Here is a 26,755-nt window from a genome sequence, read left to right as displayed (position 1 = left end):
CCCCTCTCCTCTATATAATAATAATACCACATATCAGTGTGTGCCGGGAGCTGTGTTATTCCTCCTCATATATCACTGTACGGTCCCCTCTCCCCTATATAATAATAATACCACATATCAGTGTGTGCCGGGAGCTGTGTTATTCCCCTCATATATCACTGTACAGTCCCCTCTCCTCTATATAATAATAATACCACATATCAGTGTGTGCCGGGAGCTGTGTTATTCCTCCTCATATATCACTGTACGGTCCCCTTTCCTCTATATAATAATAATACCACATATCAGTGTGTGCCGGGAGCTGTGTTATTCCTCCTCATATATCACTGTACGGTCCCCTCTCCCCTATATAATAATAATACCACATATCAGTGTGTGCCGGGAGCTGTGTTATTCCTCCTCATATATCACTGTACGGTCCCCTCTCCCCTATATAATAATAATACCACATATCAGTGTGTGCCGGGAGCTGTGTTATTCCTCCTCATATATCACTGTACAGTCTCCTCTCCTCTATATAATAATAATACCACATATCAGCGTGTGCCGGGAGCAGTGTTATTCTCCTCATATATCACTGTACGGTCCCCTCTCCTCTATATAATAATAATACCACATATCAGCATGTGCCGGGAGCTGTGTTATTCCTCCTCATATATCACTGTACTGTCCCCTCTCCCCTATATAATAATAATACCACATATCAGCGTGTGCCGGGAGCTGTGTTATTCCTCCTCATATATCACTGTACGGTCCCCTCTCCTCTATATAATAATAATACCACATATCAGTGTGTGCCGGGAGCTGTGTTATTCCTCCTCATATATCACTGTACGGTCCCCTCTCCCCTATATAATAATAATACCACATATCAGTGTGTGCCGGGAGCTGTGTTATTCCTCCTCATATATCACTGTACGGTCCCCTCTCCCCTATATAATAATAATACCACATATCAGCGTGTGCCGGGAGCTGTGTTATTCTCCTCATATATCACTGTACGGTCCCCTCTCCCCTATATAATAATAATACCACATATCAGTGTGTGCCGGGGGCTGTGTTATTCCCCCTCATATATCACTGTACGGTCCCCTCTCCTCTATATAATAATAATACCACATATCAGCATGTGCCGGGAGCTGTGTTATTCCTCCTCATATATCACTGTACGGTCCCCTCTCCCCTATATAATAATAATACCACATATCAGTGTGCCGGGAGCTGTGTTATTCCCCCTCATATATCACTGTACTGTCCCCTCTCATCTATATAATAATAATACCACATATCAGTGTGTGCAGGGAGCTGTGTTATTCCTCCTCATATATCACTGTACGGTCCCCTCTCCTCTATATAATAAGAATTTACTTACCGATAATTCTATTTCTCGGAGTCCGTAGTGGATGCTGGGGTTCCTGAAAGGACCATGGGGAATAGCGGCTCCGCAGGAGACAGGGCACAAAAAAGTAAAGCTTTACTAGGTCAGGTGGTGTGCACTGGCTCCTCCCCCTATGACCCTCCTCCAGACTCCAGTTAGGTACTGTGCCCGGACGAGCATACACAATAAGGGAGGCATTTTGAATCCCGGGTAAGACTCATACCAGCCACACCAATCACACCGTACAACTTGTGATCTAAACCCAGTTAACAGTATGACAACAGAAAGGGCCTCTTAAAGATGGCTCCTTAACAATAACCCGAATTAGTTAACAATAACTATGTACAAGTATTGCAGATAATCCGCACTTGGGATGGGCGCCCAGCATCCACTACGGACTCCGAGAAATAGAATTATCGGTAAGTAAATTCTTATTTTCTCTATCGTCCTAAGTGGATGCTGGGGTTCCTGAAAGGACCATGGGGATTATACCAAAGCTCCCAAACGGGCGGGAGAGTGCGGATGACTCTGCAGCACCGAATGAGAGAACTCCAGGTCCTCCTTTGCCAGGGTATCAAATTTGTAAAATTTTACAAACGTGTTCTCCCCCGACCACGTAGCTGCTCGGCAGAGTTGTAATGCCGAGACCCCTCGGGCAGCCGCCCAAGATGAGCCCACCTTCCTTGTGGAGTGGGCTTTTACAGTTTTAGGCTGTGGCAGGCCTGCCACAGAATGTGCAAGTTGAATTGTGTTACAAATCCAACGAGCAATCGACTGCTTAGAAGCAGGTGCGCCCAACTTGTTGGGTGCATACAATATAAACAGCGAGTCAGATTTTCTGACTCCAGCCGTCCTTGCAATGTATATTTTTAAGGCTCTGACAACGTCCAACAACTTGGAGTCCTCCAAGTCGCTAGTGGCCGCAGGCACCACAATAGGTTGGTTCAGATGAAATGCTGATACCACTTTAGGGAGAAAATGCGGACGAGTCCGCAGTTCTGCCCTATCCGAATGGAAGATTAGATAAGGACTTTTATAAGATAAAGCCGCCAATTCAGATACTCTCCTGGCAGAGGCCAGGGCTAGTAACATAGTCACTTTCAATGTGAGATATTTCAAATCCACCTTTTTCAATGGTTCAAACCAATGGGATTTGAGGAAATCTAAAACTACATTTAGATCCCACGGTGCCACCGGAGGCACCACAGGAGGCTGTATATGCAGTACTCCCTTGACAAAAGTCTGGACCTCAGGGACAGAGGCCAATTCTTTTTGGAAGAATATTGACAGGGCCGAAATTTGAACCTTAATGGATCCCAATTTGAGACCCATAGATAATCCTGATTGCAGGAAATGTAGGAAACGACCCAGTTGGAATTCCTCCGTCGGAACCCTCCGATCCTCGCACCACGCTACATATTTTCGCCAAATGCGGTGATAATGTTTCACGGTGACTTCCTTCCGTGCCTTAATCAAGGTAGGAATGACTTCTTCTGGAATGCCTTTCCCTTTTAGGATCTGGCGTTCAACCGCCATGCCGTCAAACGCAGCCGCGGTAAGTCTTGAAAAAGACAGGGACCCTGCTGTAGCAGGTCCCTTCTCAGAGGTAGAGGCCACGGTTCGTCCGTGAGCATCTCTTGAAGTTCCGGATACCAAGTCCTTCTCGGCCAATCCGGAACCACTAGTATTGTTCTTACTCTTCTTTGCCGTATGATCTTCAATACCTTTGGTATGAGCGGCAGAGGAGGAAACACATACACTGACTGGTACACCCAAGGAGTTACCAGTGCGTCCACAGCTATTGCCTGTGGATCTCTTGACCTGGCGCAATATTTGTCCAGTTTCTTGTTGAGGCGAGACGCCATCATGTCTACAATTGGTCTTTCCCAACGGTCTATTAACATGTTGAAGACTTCTGGATGTAGACCCCACTCTCCCGGATGAAGATCGTGTCTGCTGAGGAAGTCTGCTTCCCAGTTGTCCACGCCCGGGATGAACACTGCTGACAGTGCTATCACGTGATTCTCCGCCCAGCGAAGAATCTTGGCAGCTTCTGCCATTGCACTCCTGCTTCTTGTGCCGCCCTGCCTGTTTACATGGGCGACCGCCGTGATGTTGTCCGACTGAATCAACACCGGCTTTCCTTGCAGGAGAAGTTCCGCCTGGCTTAGAGCATTGTAGATTGCTCTTAGTTCCAGAATGTTTATGTGAAGAGACTTTTCCAGACTCGTCCATACTCCCTGGAAGTTTCTTCCTTGTGTGACTGCTCCCCAGCCTCTCAGGCTGGCGTCCGTGGTCACCAGGATCCAATCCTGAATGCCGAATCTGCGGCCTTCTAATAGGTGAGCCTTCTGCAACCACCACAGAAGTGACACCCTTGTCTTTGGTGACAGGGTTTGCATGGAATCTGCCGAATGGAATTGCTTCGTAAGAAGCCACCATTTTTCCCAGGACTCTTGTGCATTGATGTACTGACACTTTTCCTGGTTTTAGGAGGTTCCTGACCAGATCGGATAACTCCTTGGCTTTTTCCTCTGGAAGGAAAACCTTTTTCTGAACCGTGTCCAGAATCATTCCTAGGAACAGCAGACGAGTTGTCGGGATTAAATGGGATTTTGGAATATTCAGAATCCACCCGTGTTGTCTTAGCACCTCTTGAGATAGTGCTAAAGCTGTCTCCAGCTGTTCTCTGGACCTTGCCCTTATTAGGAGATCGTCCAAGTATGGGATAACTAATACGCCTTTTCTTCGAAGAAGAATCATCATCTCGGCCATTACCTTGGTAAAGACCCGAGGCGCCGTGGACAATCCGAACGGCAGCGTCTGAAACTGATAGTGACAGTTTTGAACAATGAACCTGAGGTACCCCTGGTGTGCGGGGTAAATCGGAACGTGTAGATACGCATCCTTGATGTCCAAGGATACCATAAAGTCCCCTTCTTCCAGGTTCGCTATCACTGCTCTGAGTGACTCCATCTTGAACTTGAACTTTTTTATGTAGAGGTTCAAGGACTTCAGATTTAGAATAGGCCTTACCGAGCCATCCGGCTTCGGTACCACAAATAGAGTGGAATAATACCCCTTTCCTTGTTGTAATAGGGGTACTTTGACTATCACCTGCTGAGCGTACAGCTTGTGAATGGCTTCCAACACCCTCTCCCTTTCGGAAGAGACGGTTGGTAAGGCAGACTTCAGGAAACGATGAGGAGGATCCGTCTCTAATTCCAACCTGTACCCCTGAGATATTATCTGCAGGATCCAGGGGTCTACCTGCGAGTGAGCCCACTGCGCGCTGTAATTTTTGAGACGGCCCCCCACTGTCCCCGAGTCCGCTTGAGAGGCCCCAGCGTCATGCTGAGGTTTTTGCAGGAGCCGGGGAGGGCTTCTGTTCCTGGGAAGGAGCTGCCTGTTGGTGTCTCTTCCCTCTTCCTCTGCCTCGTGGCAGGTACGACAAGCCCTTTGCTCTCTTATTTTTGTAGGAGCGAAAAGGCTGCGGTTGAAAGGTCGGTGCCTTTCTCTGTTGGGGAGTGACTTGAGGTAAAAAAGTGGATTTCCCGGCAGTAGCCGTGGCCACCAAGTCTGATAGACCAACTCCAAATAACTCCTCCCCTTTATACGGCAAAACCTCCATGTGACGTTTTGAATCCGCATCGCCTGTCCACTGTCGTGTCCATAAGGCTCTTCTGGCTGAAATGGACATAGCACTCACCCGAGATGCCAGTGTGCAAATATCCCTCTGTGCATCACGCATATAGATAAATGCATCCTTTATTTGTTCTAACGACAGTAAAACATTGTCCCTATCTAGGGTATCAATATTTTCAATCAGGGATTCTGACCAAACTACTCCAGCACTGCACATCCAGGCAGTTGCTATAGCTGGTCGTAGTATAACACCTGCATGTGTGTATATATTCTTTTGAATAACTTCCATCTTTCTATCTGATGGATCCTTAAGTGCGGCCGTCTCAGGAGAGGGTAACGCCACTTGTTTGGATAAGCGTGTGAGCGCCTTGTCCACCTTAGGGGGTGTTTCCCAGCGCGCCCTAACCTCTGGCGGGAAAGGGTATAATGCCAATAACTTTTTTGAAATTATCAACTTTTTATCAGGAGCAACCCACGCTTCATCACACACGTCATTTAATTCTTCTGATTCAGGAAAAACTGTTTGTAGTTTTTTCACACCATACATAATACCCTGTTTTACGGTATCTGTAGTATCAGCTAAATGTAACGTCTCCTTCATTGCCAAAATCATATAACGTGTGGCCCTACTGGAAAATACGTTTGAATTTCTACCGTCGTCACTGGAATCAGTGCCCGTGTCTGGGTCTGTGTCGACCGACTGAGGCAAAGGGCGTTTTACAGCCCCTGACGGTGTTTGAGGCGCCTGGACAGGCATTAATTGATTGTCCGGCCGCCTCATGTCCTCAACTGACTGTTTAAGGGAAGATAAACCATCACGTAATTCCACAAATAAAGGCATCCATTCTGGTGTCGACCCCCTGGGGGGTGACATCTGCATATTTGGCAATTGCTCCGCCTCCACACCAATATCGTCCTCATACATGTCGACACCACGTACCGACACACACCGCAAACTCACAGGGAATGCTCTAATGAAGACAGGACCCACTAGCCCTTTTGGGGAGACAGAGGGAGAGTCTGCCAGCACACACCACAAAGCGCTATATATACAAGGGATATCCTTATATTAAGTGCTCCCTTATAGCTGCTTTAATATATATATATATAGCCATTAATGTGCCCCCCCTCTCTGTTTTACCCTGTTTCTGTAGTGCAGTGCAGGGGAGAGACCTGGGAGCCGTTCTGACCAGCGGAGCTGTGACAGAAAATGGCGCCGTGTGCTGAGGAGATAGGCCCCGCCCCTTTTTCGGCGGGTTCTTCTCCCGCTATTTTTCCAGTCAGGCAGGGGTTAAATATCTCCATATAGCCCCTATGGGCTATATGTGAGGTATTTTTAGCCTTGTATAAGGTTTATATTTGCCTCTCAGAGCGCCCCCCCCCAGCGCTCTGCACCCTCAGTGACTGCCCAGTGAAGTGTGCTGAGAGGAAAATGGCGCACAGCTGCAGTGCTGTGCGCTACCTTATGAAGACTGAGGAGTCTTCAGCCGCCGGTTTCCGGACCTCTTCACGCTTCAGCATCTGCAAGGGGGTCGGCGGCGCGGCTCCGGGACCGGACTCCACGGCTGGGCCTGTGTTCGATCCCTCTGGAGCTAATGGTGTCCAGTAGCCAAGCAGCAAATCCACTCTGCATGCAGGTGAGTTTACTACTTTCCCCCTAAGTCCCACGTTGCAGTGATCCTGTTGCCAGCAGGACTCACTGTAAAGAAAAAAAACCTAAACTAAACTTTCTCTAAGCAGCTCTTTAGGAGAGCCACCTAGATTGCACCCTTCTCGTTCGGGCACAAAATCTAACTGGAGTCTGGAGGAGGGTCATAGGGGGAGGAGCCAGTGCACACCACCTGACCTAGTAAAGCTTTACTTTTTTGTGCCCTGTCTCCTGCGGAGCCGCTATTCCCCATGGTCCTTTCAGGAACCCCAGCATCCACTTAGGACGATAGAGAAAATAATAATACCACATATCAGCATGTGCCGGGAGCTGTGTTATTCCCCCTCATATATCACTGTACTGTCCCCTCTCCCCTATATAATAATAATAACACATATCAGCGTGTGCCGGGAGCTGTGTTATTCCTCCTCATATATCACTGTACTGTCCCCTCTCCTCTATATAATAATAATACCACATATCAGTGTGTGCCGGGAGCTGTGTTATTCCTCCTCATATATCACTGTACGGTCCCCTCTCCCCTATATAATAATAATACCACATATCAGCGTGTGCCGGGAGCTGTGTTATTCTCCTCATATATCACTGTACGGTCCCCTCTCCCCTATATAATAATAATACCACATATCAGTGTGTGCCGGGGGCTGTGTTATTCCCCCTCATATATCACTGTACGGTCCCCTCTCCTCTATATAATAATAATACCACATATCAGCATGTGCCGGGAGCTGTGTTATTCCTCCTCATATATCACTGTACGGTCCCCTCTCCCCTATATAATAATAATACCACATATCAGCGTGTGCGGGGAGCTGTGTTATTCCTCCTCATATATCACTGTACGGTCCCCTCTCCCCTATATAATAATAATACCACATATCAGTGTGTGCCGGGAGCTGTGTTATTCCCCCTCATATATCACTGTACGGTCTCCTCTCCTCTACATAATAATACCACATATCAGAGTGTGCCGGGAGCTGTTATTCCCCCTCATATATCACTGTACGGTCTCCTCTCCTCTACATAATAATAATACCACATATCAGAGTGTGCCGGGAGCTGTTATTCCCCCTCATATATCACTGTACGGTCCCCTCTCCCCTATATAATAATAATACCACATATCAGTGTGTGCCGGGAGCTGTGTTATTCCCCTCATATATCACTGTACGGTCCCCTCTCCCCTATATAATAATAATACCACATATCAGTGTGTGCCAGGAGCTGTGTTATTCCCCCTCATATATCACTGTACGGTACCCTCTCCCCTATATAATAATAATACCACATATCAGTGTGTGCCGGGAGCTGTGTTATTCCTCCTCATATATCACTGTACGGTCCCCTCTCCCCTATATAATAATAATACCACATATCAGCATGTGCCGGGAGCTGTGTTATTCCTCCTCATATATCACTGTACGGTCCCCTCTCCCCTATATAATAATAATACCACATATCAGTGTGTGCCGGGAGCTGTGTTATTCCCCCTCATATATCACTGTACGGTCCCCTCTCCTCTATATAATAATAATACCACATATCAGCGTGTGCCGGGAGCTGTGTTATTCCCCTCATATATCACTGTACGGTCCCCTCTCCTCTATATAATAATAATACCACATATCAGTGTGTGCCGGGAGCTGTGTTATTCCTCCTCATATATCACTGTACGGTCCCCTCTCCCATATATAATAATAATACCACATATCAGTGTGTGCCGGGAGCTGTGTTATTCCTCCTCATATATCACTGTACGGTCCCCTCTACTCTATATAATAATAATACCACATATCAGTGTGTGCTGGGAGCTGTGTTATTCCTCCTCATATATCACTGTACGGTCCCCTCTCCCCTATATAATAATAATACCACATATCAGTGTGTGCCGGGAGCTGTGTTATTCCTCCTCATATATCACTGTACGGTCCCCTCTCCCCTATATAATAATAATACCACATATCAGCGTGTGCCGGGAGCTGTGTTATTCCTCCTCATATATCACTGTACGGTCCCCTCTCCCCTATATAATAATAATACCACATATCAGTGTGTGCCGGGAGCTGTGTTATTCCTCCTCATATATCACTGTACTGTACCCTCTCCCCTATATAATAATAATACCACATATCAGTGTGTGCCGGGAGCTGTGTTATTCCTCCTCATATATCACTGTACGGTCCCCTCTCTCCTATATAATAATAATACCACATATCAGTGTGTGCCGGGAGCTGTGTTATTCCCCCTCATATATCACTGTACTGTCCTCTCTCCCCTATATAATAATAATACCACATATCAGTGTGCCGGGAGCTGTGTTATTCCTCCTCATATATCACTGTACGGTCCCCTCTCCCCTATATAATAATAATACCACATATCAGCGTGTGCCGGGAGCTGTGTTATTCCTCCTCATATATCACTGTACGGTCCCCTCTCCTCTATATAATAATAATACCACATATCAGTGTGTGCCGGGAGCTGTGTTATTCCCCCTCATATATCACTGTACGGTCCCCTCTCCCCTATATAATAATAATACCACATATCAGTGTGTGCCGGGAGCTGTGTTATTCCTCTCATATATCACTGTACGGTCCCTCTCCACTATATAATAATAATACCACATATCAGTGTGTGCCGGGAGCTGTGTTATTCCTCCTCATATATCACTGTACGGTCCCCTCTTCCCTATATAATAATAATACCACATATCAGAGTGTGCCGGGAGCTGTGTTATTCCTCCTCATATATCACTGTACGGTCCCCTCTCCCCTATATAATAATAATACCACATATCAGTGTGTTCCGGGAGCTGTGTTATTCCCCCTCATATATCACTGTACGGTCCCCTCTCCTCTATATAATAATAATACCACATATCAGCGTGTGCCGGGAGCTGTGTTATTCCTCCTCATATATCACTGTACAGTCCCCTCTCCCCTATATAATAATAATACCACATATCAGTGTGTGCCGGGAGCTGTGTTATTCCTCCTCATATATCACTGTACGGTCCCCTCTCCTCTATATAATAATAATACCACATATCAGTGTGTGCCGGGAGCTGTGTTATTCCACCTCATATATCACTGTACTGTCCCCTCTCCTCTATATAATAATAATACCACATATCAGTGTGTGCCGGGAGCTGTGTTATTCCCCCTCATATATCACTGTACGGTCCCCTCTCCCCTATATAATAATAATACCACATATCAGTGTGTGCCGGGAGCTGTGTTATTCCCCCTCATATATCACTGTACGGTCCCCTCTCCCCTATATAATAATAATACCACATATCAGTGTGTGCCGGGACCTGTGTTATTCCTCCTCATATATCACTGTACGGTCTCCTCTCCTCTACATAATAATAATACCACATATCAGAGTGTGCCGGGAGCTGTTATTCCCCCTCATATCACTGTACGGTCCCCTCTCCCCTATATAATAATAATACCACATATCAGTGTGTGCCGGGAGCTGTGTTATTCCCCTCATATATCACTGTACGGTCCCCTCTCCCCTATATAATAATAATACCACATATCAGTGTGTGCCAGGAGCTGTGTTATTCCCCCTCATATATCACTGTACGGTACCCTCTCCCCTATATAATAATAATACCACATATCAGTGTGTGCCGGGAGCTGTGTTATTCCTCCTCATATATCACTGTACGGTCCCCTCTCCCCTATATAATAATAATACCACATATCAGCATGTGCCGGGAGCTGTGTTATTCCTCCTCATATATCACTGTACGGTCCCCTCTCCCCTATATAATAATAATACCACATATCAGTGTGTGCCGGGAGCTGTGTTATTCCCCCTCATATATCACTGTACGGTCCCCTCTCCTCTATATAATAATAATACCACATATCAGCGTGTGCCGGGAGCTGTGTTATTCCCCTCATATATCACTGTACGGTCCCCTCTCCTCTATATAATAATAATACCACATATCAGTGTGTGCCGGGAGCTGTGTTATTCCTCCTCATATATCACTGTACGGTCCCCTCTCCCATATATAATAATAATACCACATATCAGTGTGTGCCGGGAGCTGTGTTATTCCTCCTCATATATCACTGTACGGTCCCCTCTACTCTATATAATAATAATACCACATATCAGTGTGTGCTGGGAGCTGTGTTATTCCTCCTCATATATCACTGTACGGTCCCCTCTCCCCTATATAATAATAATACCACATATCAGTGTGTGCCGGGAGCTGTGTTATTCCTCCTCATATATCACTGTACGGTCCCCTCTCCCCTATATAATAATAATACCACATATCAGCGTGTGCCGGGAGCTGTGTTATTCCTCCTCATATATCACTGTACGGTCCCCTCTCCCCTATATAATAATAATACCACATATCAGTGTGTGCCGGGAGCTGTGTTATTCCTCCTCATATATCACTGTACTGTACCCTCTCCCCTATATAATAATAATACCACATATCAGTGTGTGCCGGGAGCTGTGTTATTCCTCCTCATATATCACTGTACGGTCCCCTCTCTCCTATATAATAATAATACCACATATCAGTGTGTGCCGGGAGCTGTGTTATTCCCCCTCATATATCACTGTACTGTCCTCTCTCCCCTATATAATAATAATACCACATATCAGTGTGCCGGGAGCTGTGTTATTCCTCCTCATATATCACTGTACGGTCCCCTCTCCCCTATATAATAATAATACCACATATCAGCGTGTGCCGGGAGCTGTGTTATTCCTCCTCATATATCACTGTACGGTCCCCTCTCCTCTATATAATAATAATACCACATATCAGTGTGTGCCGGGAGCTGTGTTATTCCCCCTCATATATCACTGTACGGTCCCCTCTCCCCTATATAATAATAATACCACATATCAGTGTGTGCCGGGAGCTGTGTTATTCCTCTCATATATCACTGTACGGTCCCTCTCCACTATATAATAATAATACCACATATCAGTGTGTGCCGGGAGCTGTGTTATTCCTCCTCATATATCACTGTACGGTCCCCTCTTCCCTATATAATAATAATACCACATATCAGAGTGTGCCGGGAGCTGTGTTATTCCTCCTCATATATCACTGTACGGTCCCCTCTCCCCTATATAATAATAATACCACATATCAGTGTGTTCCGGGAGCTGTGTTATTCCCCCTCATATATCACTGTACGGTCCCCTCTCCTCTATATAATAATAATACCACATATCAGCGTGTGCCGGGAGCTGTGTTATTCCTCCTCATATATCACTGTACAGTCCCCTCTCCCCTATATAATAATAATACCACATATCAGTGTGTGCCGGGAGCTGTGTTATTCCTCCTCATATATCACTGTACGGTCCCCTCTCCTCTATATAATAATAATACCACATATCAGTGTGTGCCGGGAGCTGTGTTATTCCACCTCATATATCACTGTACTGTCCCCTCTCCTCTATATAATAATAATACCACATATCAGTGTGTGCCGGGAGCTGTGTTATTCCCCCTCATATATCACTGTACGGTCCCCTCTCCCCTATATAATAATAATACCACATATCAGTGTGTGCCGGGAGCTGTGTTATTCCCCCTCATATATCACTGTACGGTCCCCTCTCCCCTATATAATAATAATACCACATATCAGTGTGTGCCGGGACCTGTGTTATTCCTCCTCATATATCACTGTACGGTCTCCTCTCCTCTACATAATAATAATACCACATATCAGAGTGTGCCGGGAGCTGTTATTCCCCCTCATATCACTGTACGGTCCCCTCTCCCCTATATAATAATAATACCACATATCAGTGTGTGCCGGGAGCTGTGTTATTCCCCTCATATATCACTGTACGGTCCCCTCTCCCCTATATAATAATAATACCACATATCAGTGTGTGCCAGGAGCTGTGTTATTCCCCCTCATATATCACTGTACGGTACCCTCTCCCCTATATAATAATAATACCACATATCAGTGTGTGCCGGGAGCTGTGTTATTCCTCCTCATATATCACTGTACGGTCCCCTCTCCCCTATATAATAATAATACCACATATCAGCATGTGCCGGGAGCTGTGTTATTCCTCCTCATATATCACTGTACGGTCCCCTCTCCCCTATATAATAATAATACCACATATCAGTGTGTGCCGGGAGCTGTGTTATTCCCCCTCATATATCACTGTACGGTCCCCTCTCCTCTATATAATAATAATACCACATATCAGTGTGTGCCGGGAGCTGTGTTATTCCTCCTCATATATCACTGTACGGTCCCCTCTCCCATATATAATAATAATACCACATATCAGTGTGTGCCGGGAGCTGTGTTATTCCTCCTCATATATCACTGTACGGTCCCCTCTACTCTATATAATAATAATACCACATATCAGTGTGTGCTGGGAGCTGTGTTATTCCTCCTCATATATCACTGTACGGTCCCCTCTCCCCTATATAATAATAATACCACATATCAGTGTGTGCCGGGAGCTGTGTTATTCCTCCTCATATATCACTGTACGGTCCCCTCTCCCCTATATAATAATAATACCACATATCAGCGTGTGCCGGGAGCTGTGTTATTCCTCCTCATATATCACTGTACAGTCCCCTCTCCTCTATATAATAATAATACCACATATCAGTGTGTGCCGGGAGCTGTGTTATTCCTCCTCATATATCACTGTACAGTCCCCTCTCCTCTATATAATAATAATACCACATATCAGTGTGCCGGGAGCTGTGTTATTCCTCCTCATATATCACTGTACGGTCCCCTCTCCCCTATATAATAATAATACCACATATCAGTGTGTGCCGGGAGCTGTGTTATTCCTCCTCATATATCACTGTACAGTCCCCTCTCCTCTATATAATAATAATACCACATATCAGTGTGCCGGGAGCTGTGTTATTCCTCCTCATATATCACTGTACGGTCCCCTCTCCCCTATATAATAATAATACCACATATCAGCGTGTGCCGGGAGCTGTGTTATTCCTCCTCATATATCACTGTACGGTCCACTCTCCCCTATATAATAATAATACCACATATCAGTGTGTGCCGGGAGCTGTGTTATTCCCCCTCATATATCACTGTACGGTCCCCTCTCCTCTATATAATAATAATACCACATATCAGCGTGTGCCGGGAGCTGTGTTATTCCCCCTCATATATCACTGTACGGTCCCCTCTCTCCTATATAATAATAATACCACATATCAGTGTGTGCCGGGAGCTGTGTTATTCCCCATCATATATCACTGTACGGTCCCCTCTCCTCTATATAATAATAATACCACATATCAGTGTGCCGGGAGCTGTGTTATTCCCCCTCATATATCACTGTACTGTCCCCTCTCCTCTATATAATAATAATACCACATATCAGTGTGCCGGGAGCTGTGTTATTCCTCCTCATATATCACTGTACGGTCCCCTCTCCCCTATATAATAATAATACCACATATCAGTGTGCCGGGAGCTGTGTTATTCCTCCTCATATATCACTGTACGGTCCCCTCTCCCCTATATAATAATAATACCACATATCAGCGTGTGCCGGGAGCTGTGTTATTCCCCCTCATATATCACTGTACTGTCCCCTCTCCTCTATATAATAATAATACCACATATCAGCGTGTGCCGGGAGCTGTGTTATTCCCCCTCATATATCACTGTACTGTCCCCTCTTCCCTATATAATAATAATACCACATATCAGAGTGTGCCGGGAGCTGTGTTATTCCTCCTCATATATCACTGTACTGTCCCCTCTTCCCTATATAATAATAATACCACATATCAGAGTGTGCCGGGAGCTGTGTTATTCCCCCTCATATATCACTGTACGGTCCCCTCTTCCCTATATAATAATAATACCACATATCAGAGTGTGCCGGGAGCTGTGTTATTCCCCCTCATATATCACTGTACGGTCCCCTCTCCTCTATATAATAATAATACCACATATCAGCGTGTGCCGGGAGCTGTGTTATTCCCCCTCATATATCACTGTACGGCCCCCTCTCCCCTATATAATAATAATACCACATATCAGTGTGTGCCGGGAGCTGTGTTATTCCCCCTCATATATCACTGTACTGTCCCCTCTCCTCTATATAATAATAATACCACATATCAGCGTGTGCCGGGAGCTGTGTTATTCCCCCTCATATATCACTGTACTGTCCCCTCTTCCCTATATAATAATAATACCACATATCAGAGTGTGCCGGGAGCTGTGTTATTCCTCCTCATATATCACTGTACAGTCCCCTCTCTCCTCTATATAATAATAATACCACATATCAGTGTGTGCCGGGAGCTGTGTTATTCCTCCTCATATATCACTGTACTGTCCCCTCTCCCCTATATAATAATAATATCACATATCAGTGTGTGCCGGGAGCTGTGTTATTCCTCCTCATATATCACTGTACTGTCCCCTCTCCCCTATATAATAATAATACCACATATCAGTGTGTGCCGGGAGCTGTGTTATTCCTCCTCATATATCACTGTACTGTCCCCTCTCCTCTATATAATAATAATACCACATATCAGTGTGTGCCGGGAGCTGTGTTATTCCCCCTCATATATCACTGTACGGTCCCCTCTCCCCTATATAATAATAATACCACATATCAGCGTGTGCCGGGAGCTGTGTTATTCCTCCTCATATATCACTGTACGGTCCCCTCTCCCCTATATAATAATAATACCACATATCAGCGTGTGCCGGGAGCTGTGTTATTCCCCCTCATATATCACTGTACGGCCCCCTCTCCCCTATATAATAAGAATTTACTTACCGATAATTCTATTTCTCGGAGTCCGTAGTGGATGCTGGGGTTCCTGAAAGGACCATGGGGAATAGCGGCTCCGCAGGAGACAGGGCACAAAAAAGTAAAGCTTTTACCAGATCAGGTGGTGTGCACTGGCTCCTCCCCCTATGACCCTCCTCCAGACTCCAGTTAGGTACTGTGCCCGGACGAGCGTACACAATAAGGGAGGCAATTTGAATCCCGGGTAAGACTCATACCAGCCACACCAATCACACCGTACAACTTGTGATCTAAACCCAGTTAACAGTATGATAACAGAAAGAGCCTCTTAAAGATGGCTCCTTAACAATATAACCCGAATTTGTTAACAATAACTATGTACAGTATTGCAGATAATCCGCACTTGGGATGGGCGCCCAGCATCCACTACGGACTCCGAGAAATAGAATTATCGGTAAGTAAATTCTTATTTTCTCTATCGTCCTAAGTGGATGCTGGGGTTCCTGAAAGGACCATGGGGATTATACCAAAGCTCCCAAACGGGCGGGAGAGTGCGGATGACTCTGCAGCACCGAATGAGAGAATTCCAAGTCCTCTTTTGCCAGGGTATCAAATTTGTAGAATTTTACAAACGTGTTTTCCCCCGACCACGTAGCTGCTCGACAGAATTGTAATGCCGAGACCCCTCGGGCAGCCGCCCAAGATGAGCCCACCTTCCTTGTGGAATGGGCCTTAACAGATTTAGGCTGTGGCAGGCCTGCCACAGAATGAGCAAGTTGAATTGTGTTACAAATCCAACGAGCAATCGTCTGCTTAGAAGCAGGGGCACCCAACTTGTTGGGTGCATATAGTATCAACAGCGAGTCAGATTTTCTGACTTCAGCCGTCCTTGAAATGTATATTTTTAAGGCTCTGACAACGTCCAACAACTTGGAGTCCTCCAAGTCGCCAGTGGCCGCAGGCACCACAATAGGTTGGTTCAGGTGAAACGCTGATACCACCTTAGGGAGAAAATGCGGACGAGTCCTCAGTTCTGCCCTATCCGAATGGAAGATTAGATAAGGGCTTTTATAAGATAAAGCCGCCAATTCAGATACTCTCCTGGCGGAAGCCAGGGCCAGTAACATAGTCACTTTCCATGTGAGATATTTAAAATCCACCTTTTTCAATGGTTCAAACCAATGGGATTTGAGGAAATCTAAAACTACATTTAGATCCCACGGTGCCACCGGAGGCACCACAGGAGGCTGTATATGCAGTACTCCTTTAACAAAAGTCTGTACCTCAGGAACTGAGGCCAATTCTTTTTGGAAGAATATTGACAGGGCCGAAATTTGAACCTTAATAGATCTCAATTTGAGACCCATAGACAATCCTGATTGTAGGAAATGTAGGAAACGACCCAGTTGAAATTCCTCCGTCGGAACACTCCGATCCTCGCACCACGCGACATATTTTCGCCAAATGCGGTGATAATGTTTCGCGGTGACTTCCTTCCTTGCCTTAATCAAGGTAGGAATGACTTCTTCTGGAATGCCTTTCCCTTTTAGGATCTGGCGTTCAACCGCCATGCCGTCAAACGCAGCCGCGGTAAGTCTTGAAAGAGACAGGGACCCTGTTGTAGCAGGTCCCTTCTCAGAAGTAGAGGGCACGGGTCGTCCGTGACCAACTCTTGAAGTTCCGGGTACCAAGTCCTTCTTGGCCAATCCGGAGCCACTAGTATTGTTCTTACTCCTCCTCACCGTATAATCTTCAATACCTTTGGTATGAGAGGCAGAGGAGGAAACACATATACTGATTTGTACACCCAAGGTGTTACCAGTGCGTCCACAGCTATTGCCTGTGGATCTCTTGACCTGGCGCAATACTTGTCCAGTTTCTTGTTGAGGCGAGACGCCATCATGTCTACCATTGGTCTTTCCCAACAGTTTATTAGCATGTGGAAGACTTCTGGATGAAGACCCCCCTCTCCCGGGTGAATATCGTGTCTGCTGAGGAAGTCTGCTTCCCAGTTGTCCACGCCCGGGAAGAACACTGCTGACAGTGCTATTACGTGATTCTCCGCCCAGCGAAGAATCTTGGCAGCTTCTGCCATTGCACTCCTGCTTCTTGTGCCGCCCTGTCTGTTTACATGGGCGACCGCCGTGATGTTGTCCGACTGAATCAACACCGGTTTTCCTTGCAGGAGTGGTTCCGCCTGGCTTAGAGCATTTTAGATTGCTCTTAGTACCAGAATGTTTATGTGAAGAGACTTTTCCAGGTTCGTCCATACCCCCTGGAAGTTTCTTCCTTGTGTGACTGCTCCCCAACCTCTCAGGCTGGCGTCCGTGGTCACCAGGATCAAATCCTGTATGCCGAATCTGCGGCCCTCCAATAGATGAGCCTTTTGCAACCACCACAGAAGATATACCCTTGTCCTTGGCGACAGGGTTATTCGCAGGTGCATCTGAGGATGCGACCCTGACCATTTGTCCAACAGATCCCTTTGGAAAATTCTTGCATGGAATCTGCCGAATGGAATTGCTTCGTAAAAAGCCACCATTTTTCCCAGGACTCTTGTGCATTGATGTACAGACACCTTTCCTGGTTTTAGGAGGTTCCTGACAGGTCGGATAACTCCTTGGCTTTTTCCTCGGGAAGAAAAACCTTTTTCTGAACCGTGTCCAGAATCATCCCTAGGAACAGCAGACGTATCGTCGGAAAACAGCTGCGATTCTTGGAATATTTAGAATCCAGTCGTGCCGTCGAAGAATTACTTTAGATAGTGCTCTTCCGACCTCCAACTGTTCTCTGGAACTTGCCCTTTTTAGGTCGTGCAAGTAAGGGATAATTTAGATGCCTTTTTTCTTTGAAGAAACATCTTTTCGGCCATTACCTTGGTAAAAAGGCCCGGGGTGCCGTGGATAATTCAAACGGCATCGTCTGAAACTGATATTGACAGTTCTGTACCACGAACCAGAGGTACCCTTGATGAGAAGGACAAAATTTGGACATGGAGGTAATCCTTGATGTCCAGGGACACCATATAGTCCCCTTTTTTCCGGTTCGCTATCACTGCTCTGAGTGACTTTATCTCGATTTGAACCTTTTATGTAAGTGTTCAAAACATTTTAGATTTAGACTATGTGTCACCAAGCCGTCTGGCTTCAGTACCACAATATAGTGTGGAAAAATAATACCCTTTTCCTTGTCGTAGGAGGGGTACTTTGATTATCACCTGCTGGATATACAGCTTGTGAATTGTTTCCAATGCTGCCTCCCTGTCGGAGGGAGCCGTTGGTAAAGCAGACTTCAGGAACCTGCGAGGAGAAGATGTCTCGACTCTCCAATCTTTACCCCTGGGATAATACTCGTACGATCTAGGGGTCAACTTGCGAGTGATCCCACTGCGCCCTGAGACTCTTGAGACTACCCCCCCACCTTGAGTCCGCTTGCACGGCCCCAGCGTCATGCTGAGGACTTGGCAGACGCGGTGGAGGGCTTCTTTTCCTGGGAAAGGGCTGCCTGCTGCAGTCTACTTCCCTTACCTCTATGTCTGGGCAGATATGACTGGCCTTTTGCCTGCATGCCCTCATGGGAAAGGAAAGATTGAGGCTGAAAAGACGGTGTCTTTTTTAGCTGAGATGTAACTTGGGGTAAAAAAGGTTGGATTTCCCAGCTGTTGCTGTGGTCCCCAGGTCCGATGGACCGACCCCCAAATAACTCCTTCCCTTTATACAGCAATACTTCCATCTGCCGTATGGGATCTGTATCACCTGACCACTGTCGTGTCCCTGACATCTTCTGGGAGATATGGACAACGCACTTATCTTGATGCCAGAGAGCAAATATCCCTCTGTGCATCTCACATACATATATATAGAATGCATCCTATTAAATGCTCTACATGAATAAAATATTTTCAGTCAGGGAATCCGACCAAGCCAACCCAGCACTGCATCTCCAGGCTGATGGCGATCGCTGGTCGCAGTATAACCACCGTATGTGTGTATATACTTTTTAGGATATTTTTCCAGCTTCCTATCAGCTGGCTCCTTGAGGGCGGCCGTATCTGGAGACGGTAACGCCACTTGATAAGCGTGTGAGCGCCTTATCACCCTAAGGGGTGTTTCCCAACGTACCCTAATTTCTGGCGGGAAAGGGTATAACGCCAATATTTGCTATCGGGGTAACCCTACGCATCATCACACACTTCATTTTATTTTATCTGATTCAGGAAAAACTACAGGTAGTTTTTTCCACTCCCACATAATACCCTTTCTTGTGGTACTTGTAGTATCAGAAACACGTAACACCTCCTTCATTGCCCTTAACGTGTGGCCCTAATGAGAAATACGTTTGTTTATTCACCGTCGACACTGTATTCAGTGTCCGTGTCTGTGTCGACCGACTGAGGTAAATGGGCGTTTTTAAACCCCTGACGGTGTTTCTGAGACGCCTGGACCGGTCCTAATAGATTGTCGGCCGTCTCATGTCGTCAACCGACCTTGCAGCGTGTTGACATTCTCACGTAATTCTCTAAATAAGCCATCCATTCCGGTGTCGACTCCCTAGAGAGTGACATCACCATTACAGGCAATTTCTCCGCCTCCTCACCAACATCGTCCTCATACATGTCGACACACACGTACCGACACACAGCACACACACCGGGAATGCTCTGACAGAGGACAGGACCCACTAGCCCTTTGGGGAGACAGAGGGAGAGTCTGCCAGCACACACCAAAAACGCTATAATTATATAGGGACAACCTTATATAAGTGTTTCTCCCTTATAGCATCTTTTATATATATACAATATCGCCAAAATCAGTGCCCCCCCTCTCTGTTTTAACCCTGTTTCTGTAGTGCAGTGCAGGGGAGAGCCTGGGAGCCTTCTCTCCAGCTTTTCTGTGAGAGAAAATGGCGCTGTGTGCTGAGGAGATAGGCCCCGCCCCTTTTACGGCGGGCTCGTCTCCCGCTATTTTTGAAGTTAGGCAGGGGTTAAATATCTCCATATAGCCTCTGTGGGCTATATGTGAGGTATTTTTTGCCTCTAATAAGGTTTTTATTTGCCTCTCAGAGCGCCCCCCCCAGCGCTCTGCACCCTCAGTGACTGTTGTGTGAAGTGTGCTGAGAGGAAAATGGCGCACAGCTGCAGTGCTGTGCGCTACCTTTATGAAGACTCAGGAGTCTTCAGCCGCCGATTTTGGACCTCTTCTCTCTTCAGCGTCTGCAAGGGGGCCGGCGGCGCGGCTCCGGTGACCATCCAGGCTGTACCTGTGATCGTCCCTCTGGAGCTAGTGTCCAGTAGCCAAGCAGCAAATCCACTCTGCACGCAGGTGAGTTCACTACTTCTCCCCTAAGTCCCTCGTTGCAGTGATCCTGTTGCCAGCAGGACTCACTGTAAAGTAAAAAACCTAAGCTAAACTTTCTCTAAGCAGCTCTTTAGGAGAGCCACCTAGATTGCACCCTTCTCGTTCGGGCACAAAATCTAACTGGAGTCTGGAGGAGGGTCATAGGGGGAGGAGCCAGTGCACACCACCTGATCTGGTAAAAGCTTTACTTTTTTGTGCCCTGTCTCCTGCGGAGCCGCTATTCCCCATGGTCCTTTCAGGAACCCCAGCATCCACTTAGGACGATAGAGAAAATAATAATACCACATATCAGTGTGTGCCGGGAGCTGTGTTATTCCCCCTCATATATCACTGTACTGTCCCCTCTCCTCTATATAATAATAATACCACATATCAGCGTGTGCCGGGAGCTGTGTTATTCCCCCTCATATATCACTGTACGGTCCCCTCTCTCCTATATAATAATAATACCACATATCAGTGTGTGCCGGGAGCTGTGTTATTCCCCCTCATATATCACTGTACAGTCCCCTCTCTCCTATATAATAATAATACCACATATCAGCGTGTGCCGGGAGCTGTGTTATTCCTCCTCATATATCACTGTATGGTCCCCTCTCCCCTATATAATAATAATACCACATATCAGCGTGTGCCGGGAGTTGTGTTATTCCCCCTCATATATCACTGTACAGTCCCCTCTCCCCTATATAATAATAATACCACATATCAGTGTGTGCCGGGAGATGTGTTATTCCTCCTCATATATCACTGTATGGTCCCCTCTCCACTATATAATAATAATACCACATATCAGCGTGTGCCGGGAGCTGTGTTATTCCTCCTCATATATCACTGTACTGTCCCCTCTTCCCTATATAATAATAATACCACATATCAGAGTGTGCCGGGAGCTGTGTTATTCCTCCTCATATATCACTGTACGGTCCCCTCTCCCCTATATAATAATAATACCACATATCAGAGTGTGCCGGGAGCTGTGTTATTCCTCCTCATATATCACTGTACGGTCCCCTCTCCTCTATATAATAATAATACCACATATCAGTGTGTGCCGGGAGCTGTGTTATTCCCCCTCATATATCACTGTACAGTCCCCTCTCCCCTATATAATAATAATACCACATATCAGCGTGTGCCGGGAGTTGTGTTATTCCCCCTCATATATCACTGTACAGTCCCCTCTCCCCTATATAATAATAATACCACATATCAGTGTGTGCCGGGAGATGTGTTATTCCTCCTCATATATCACTGTATGGTCCCCTCTCCACTATATAATAATAATACCACATATCAGCGTGTGCCGGGAGCTGTGTTATTCCCCCTCATATATCACTGTACAGTCCCCTCTCCCCTATATAATAATAATAACACATATCAGTGTGTGCCGGGAGCTGTGTTATTCCCCCTCATATATCACTGTACTGTCCCCTCTCCCCTATATAATAATAATACCACATATCAGTGTGTGCCGGGAGCTGTGTTATTCCTCCTCATATATCACTGTACGGTCCCCTCTCCCCTATATAATAATAATACCACATATCAGAGTGTGCCGGGAGCTGTGTTATTCCTCCTCATATATCACTGTACGGTCCCCTCTCCTCTATATAATAATAATACCACATATCAGTGTGTGCCGGGAGCTGTGTTATTCCCCCTCATATATCACTGTACAGTCCCCTCTCCCCTATATAATAATAATACCACATATCAGCGTGTGCCGGGAGTTGTGTTATTCCCCCTCATATATCACTGTACAGTCCCCTCTCCCCTATATAATAATAATACCACATATCAGTGTGTGCCGGGAGATGTGTTATTCCTCCTCATATATCACTGTATGGTCCCCTCTCCACTATATAATAATAATACCACATATCAGCGTGTGCCGGGAGCTGTGTTATTCCCCCTCATATATCACTGTACAGTCCCCTCTCCCCTATATAATAATAATAACACATATCAGTGTGTGCCGGGAGCTGTGTTATTCCCCCTCATATATCACTGTACTGTCCCCTCTCCCCTATATAATAATAATACCACATATCAGTGTGTGCCGGGAGCTGTGTTATTCCCCCTCATATATCACTGTACAGTCCCCTCTCCCCTATATAATAATAATAACACATATCAGTGTGTGCCGGGAGCTGTGTTATTCCCCCTCATATATCACTGTATGGTCCCCTCTCCCCTATATAATAATAATACCACATATCAGCGTGTGCCGGGAGTTGTGTTATTCCCCCTCATATATCACTGTACAGTCCCCTCTCCCCTATATAATAATAATACCACATATCAGTGTGTGCCGGGAGATGTGTTATTCCTCCTCATATATCACTGTATGGTCCCCTCTCCACTATATAATAATAATACCACATATCAGCGTGTGCCGGGAGCTGTGTTATTCCTCCTCATATATCACTGTACTGTCCCCTCTTCCCTATATAATAATAATACCACATATCAGAGTGTGCCGGGAGCTGTGTTATTCCTCCTCATATATCACTGTACGGTCCCCTCTCCCCTATATAATAATAATACCACATATCAGAGTGTGCCGGGAGCTGTGTTATTCCTCCTCATATATCACTGTACGGTCCCCTCTCCTCTATATAATAATAATACCACATATCAGTGTGTGCCGGGAGCTGTGTTATTCCCCCTCATATATCACTGTACAGTCCCCTCTCACCTATATAATAATAATACCACATATCAGCGTGTGCCGGGAGCTGTGTTATTCCTCCTCATATATCACTGTACTGTCCCCTCTCCTCTATATAATAATAATACCACATATCAGCGTGTGCCGGGAGCTGTGTTATTCCTCCTCATATATCACTGTACGGTCCCCTCTCCCCTATATAATAATAATACCACATATCAGCGTGTGCCGGGAGCTGTGTTATTCCTCCTCATATATCACTGTACGGTCCCCTCTCCTCTATATAATAATAATACCACATATCAGTGTGTGCCGGGAGTTGTGTTATTCCCCTCATATATCACTGTACTGTCCCCTCTCCCCTATATAATAATAATACCACATATCAGTGTGTGCCGGGAGCTGTGTTATTCCTCCTCATATATCACTGTACGGTCCCCTCTCCCCTATATAATAATAATACCACATATCAGCGTGTGCCGGGAGCTGTGTTATTCATCCTCATATATCACTGTACGGTCCCCTCTCCCCTATATAATAATAATACCACATATCAGTGTGTGCCGGGAGCTGTGTTATTCCCCCTAATATATCACTGTACGGTCCCCTCTCCCCTATATAATAATAATACCACATATCAGTGTGTGCCGGGAGCTGTGTTATTCCTCCTCATATATCACTGTACGGTCCCCTCTCCCCTATATAATAATAATACCACATATCAGCGTGTGCCGGGAGCTGTGTTATTCCTCCTCATATATCACTGTACGGTCCCCTCTCCCCTATATAATAATAATACCACATATCAGTGTGTGCCGGGAGCTGTGTTATTCCTCTCATATATCACTGTACGGTCCCCTCTCCTCTATATAATAATAATACCACATATCAGTGTGTGCCGGGAGCTGTGTTATTCCCCCTCATATATCACTGTACGGTCCCCTCTCCCCTATATAATAATAATACCACATATCAGTGTGTGCCGGGAGCTGTGTTATTCCCCCTCATATATCACTGTACGGTCCCCTCTCCTCTATATAATAATAATACCACATATCAGTGTGTGCCGGGAGCTGTGTTATTCCTCCTCATATATCACTGTACTGTCCCCTCTCCTCTATATAATAATAATACCACATATCAGTGTGTGCCGGGAGCTGTGTTATTCCTCCTCATATATCACTGTACTGTCCCCTCTCCTCTATATAATAATAATACCACATATCAGTGTGTGCCGGGAGCTGTGTTATTCCTTCTCATATATCACTGTACGGTCCCCTCTCCCTATATAATAATAATACCACATATCAGTGTGTGCCGGGAGCTGTGTTATTCCCCCTCATATATCACTGTACGGTCCCCTCTCCCCTATATAATAATAATACCACATATCAGTGTGTGCCGGGAGCTGTGTTATTCCTCCTCATATATCACTGTACGGTCCCCTCTCCCCTATATAATAATAATACCACATATCAGTGTGTGCCGGGAGCTGTGTTATTCCCCCTCATATATCACTGTACTGTCCCCTCTCCCCTATATAATAATAATACCACATATCAGGGTGTGACGGGAGCTGTGTTATTCCCCCTCATATATCACTGTACTGTCCCCTCTCCCCTATATAATAATAATACCACATATCAGGGTGTGACGGGAGCTGTGTTATTCCCCCTCATATATCACTGTACGGTCCCCTCTCCCCTATATAATAATAATACCACATATCAGGGTGTGACGGGAGCTGTGTTATTCCCCCTCATATATAACTGTATGGTCCCCTCTCCTCTATATAATAATAATACCACATATCAGTGTGTGCCGGGAGCTGTGTTATTCCCCCTCATATATCACTGTACTGTCCCCTCTCCCCTATATAATAATAATACCACATATCAGGGTGTGACGGGAGCTGTGTTATTCCCCCTCATATATCACTGTACGGTCCCCTCTCCCCTATATAATAATAATACCACATATCAGTGTGTGCCGGGAGCTGTGTTATTCCCCCTCATATATCACTGTACTGTCCCCTCTCCCCTATATAATAATAATACCACATATCAGTGTGTGCCGGGAGCTGTGTTATTCCCCCTCATAGATCACTGTACAGTCCCCTGTATATAATAAGATAACGATATATAATACATCACCTGGATACAGGCCGGAGAAGGAGTCAGTGTGAGGTGAGGATAGGATTAGTCAGTGAGGTCAGGACTACAAGAACATGGCCGCCGGTATTAGTACAGGATATCTAGTATAGTAGTGATACCACGGAATAATGGCCGCCCTGTGTCAGTACAGTGATTGTGTAGGTATGATTGCGCTGTACACAGCGTCCTCTAGTGTCTGTCCTCACCAGTCTTCCAATGAGCTGTGGAGCCGGGATCTGGGGGTAGCTCTGTGCCCGGGCCCCAGTGATCAGTGCGGGAGGAGCGGAGTCCCCTGAATGCGGCGGCGCTTCTGCTCATTACTCCCAATATCACCCCTGACCGCCAGGTGGCGCCAGCTCTCTGCAGCAGATGAATACAGGGCAGAGTCACTAACCCCTCCCACCAGCGTCACCGCTACTAATAACCCCTCCCACCAGCGTCACCGCTAGTATTAACCCCTCCCACCACTGTCACCGCTAGTATTAACCCCTCCCACCAGCGTCACCACTAGTATTAACCCCTCCCACCACGGTCACCGCTACTATTAACCCCTCCCACCAGCGTCACCGCTACTGATAACCCCTCCCACCAGTGTCACCGCTAGTATTAACCCCTCCCACCAGCGTCACCACTAGTATTAACCCCTCCCACCAGTGTCACCACTAGTATTAACCCCTCCCACCAGTGTCACCACTAGTATTAACCCCTCCCACCACGGTCACCGCTTCTATTAACCCCTCCCACCAGCGTCACCGCTACTAATAACCCCTCCCACCAGTGTCACCGCTACTATTAACCCCTCCCACCACTGTCACCGCTAGTATTAACCCCTCCCACCAGCGTCACCACTAGTATTAACCCCTCCCACCACGGTCACCGCTACTATTAACCCCTCCCACCAGCGTCACCGCAACTATTAACCCCTCCCACCACTGTCACCGCTACTATTAACCCCTCCCACCAGCGTCACCACTAGTATTAACCCCTCCCACCAGCGTCACCGCTACTATTAACCCCTCCCACCACTGTCACCACTAGTATTAACCCCTCCCACCAGTGTCACCGCTATTATTAACCCCTCCC

At 46.2% G+C, this 26,755-nt stretch overlaps 1 protein-coding gene across 4 annotated transcripts in view; it reads right to left on the bottom strand.

Annotated features, from left to right (window-relative positions):
- Positions 1-26,062, bottom strand: part of LOC134983556 (zinc finger protein 665-like) — a 63,185-nt gene extending 37,123 nt beyond the window's left edge. For 2 of the 4 annotated variants that reach the window (XM_063949207.1, XM_063949208.1), the window contains exon 1: positions 25,879-26,062. In XM_063949207.1, the coding sequence (XP_063805277.1) occupies positions 25,879-25,990 (112 nt within the window). In that variant the 5' untranslated portion in view covers positions 25,991-26,062. Of the gene's footprint in view, positions 1-25,672; positions 25,833-25,878 lie in introns of those variants that run through there. The other 2 variants (XM_063949209.1, XM_063949210.1) reach the window with 1 other exon arrangement.
- Positions 26,063-26,755: the final 693 nt, after the last annotated feature.

Source organism: Pseudophryne corroboree (genome assembly GCF_028390025.1).
Source record: "Pseudophryne corroboree isolate aPseCor3 chromosome 3 unlocalized genomic scaffold, aPseCor3.hap2 SUPER_3_unloc_18, whole genome shotgun sequence".
Classification (NCBI taxonomy): Eukaryota; Metazoa; Chordata; class Amphibia; order Anura; family Myobatrachidae; genus Pseudophryne; species Pseudophryne corroboree.
This window is presented reverse-complemented; position numbering and strand designations above follow the sequence as displayed.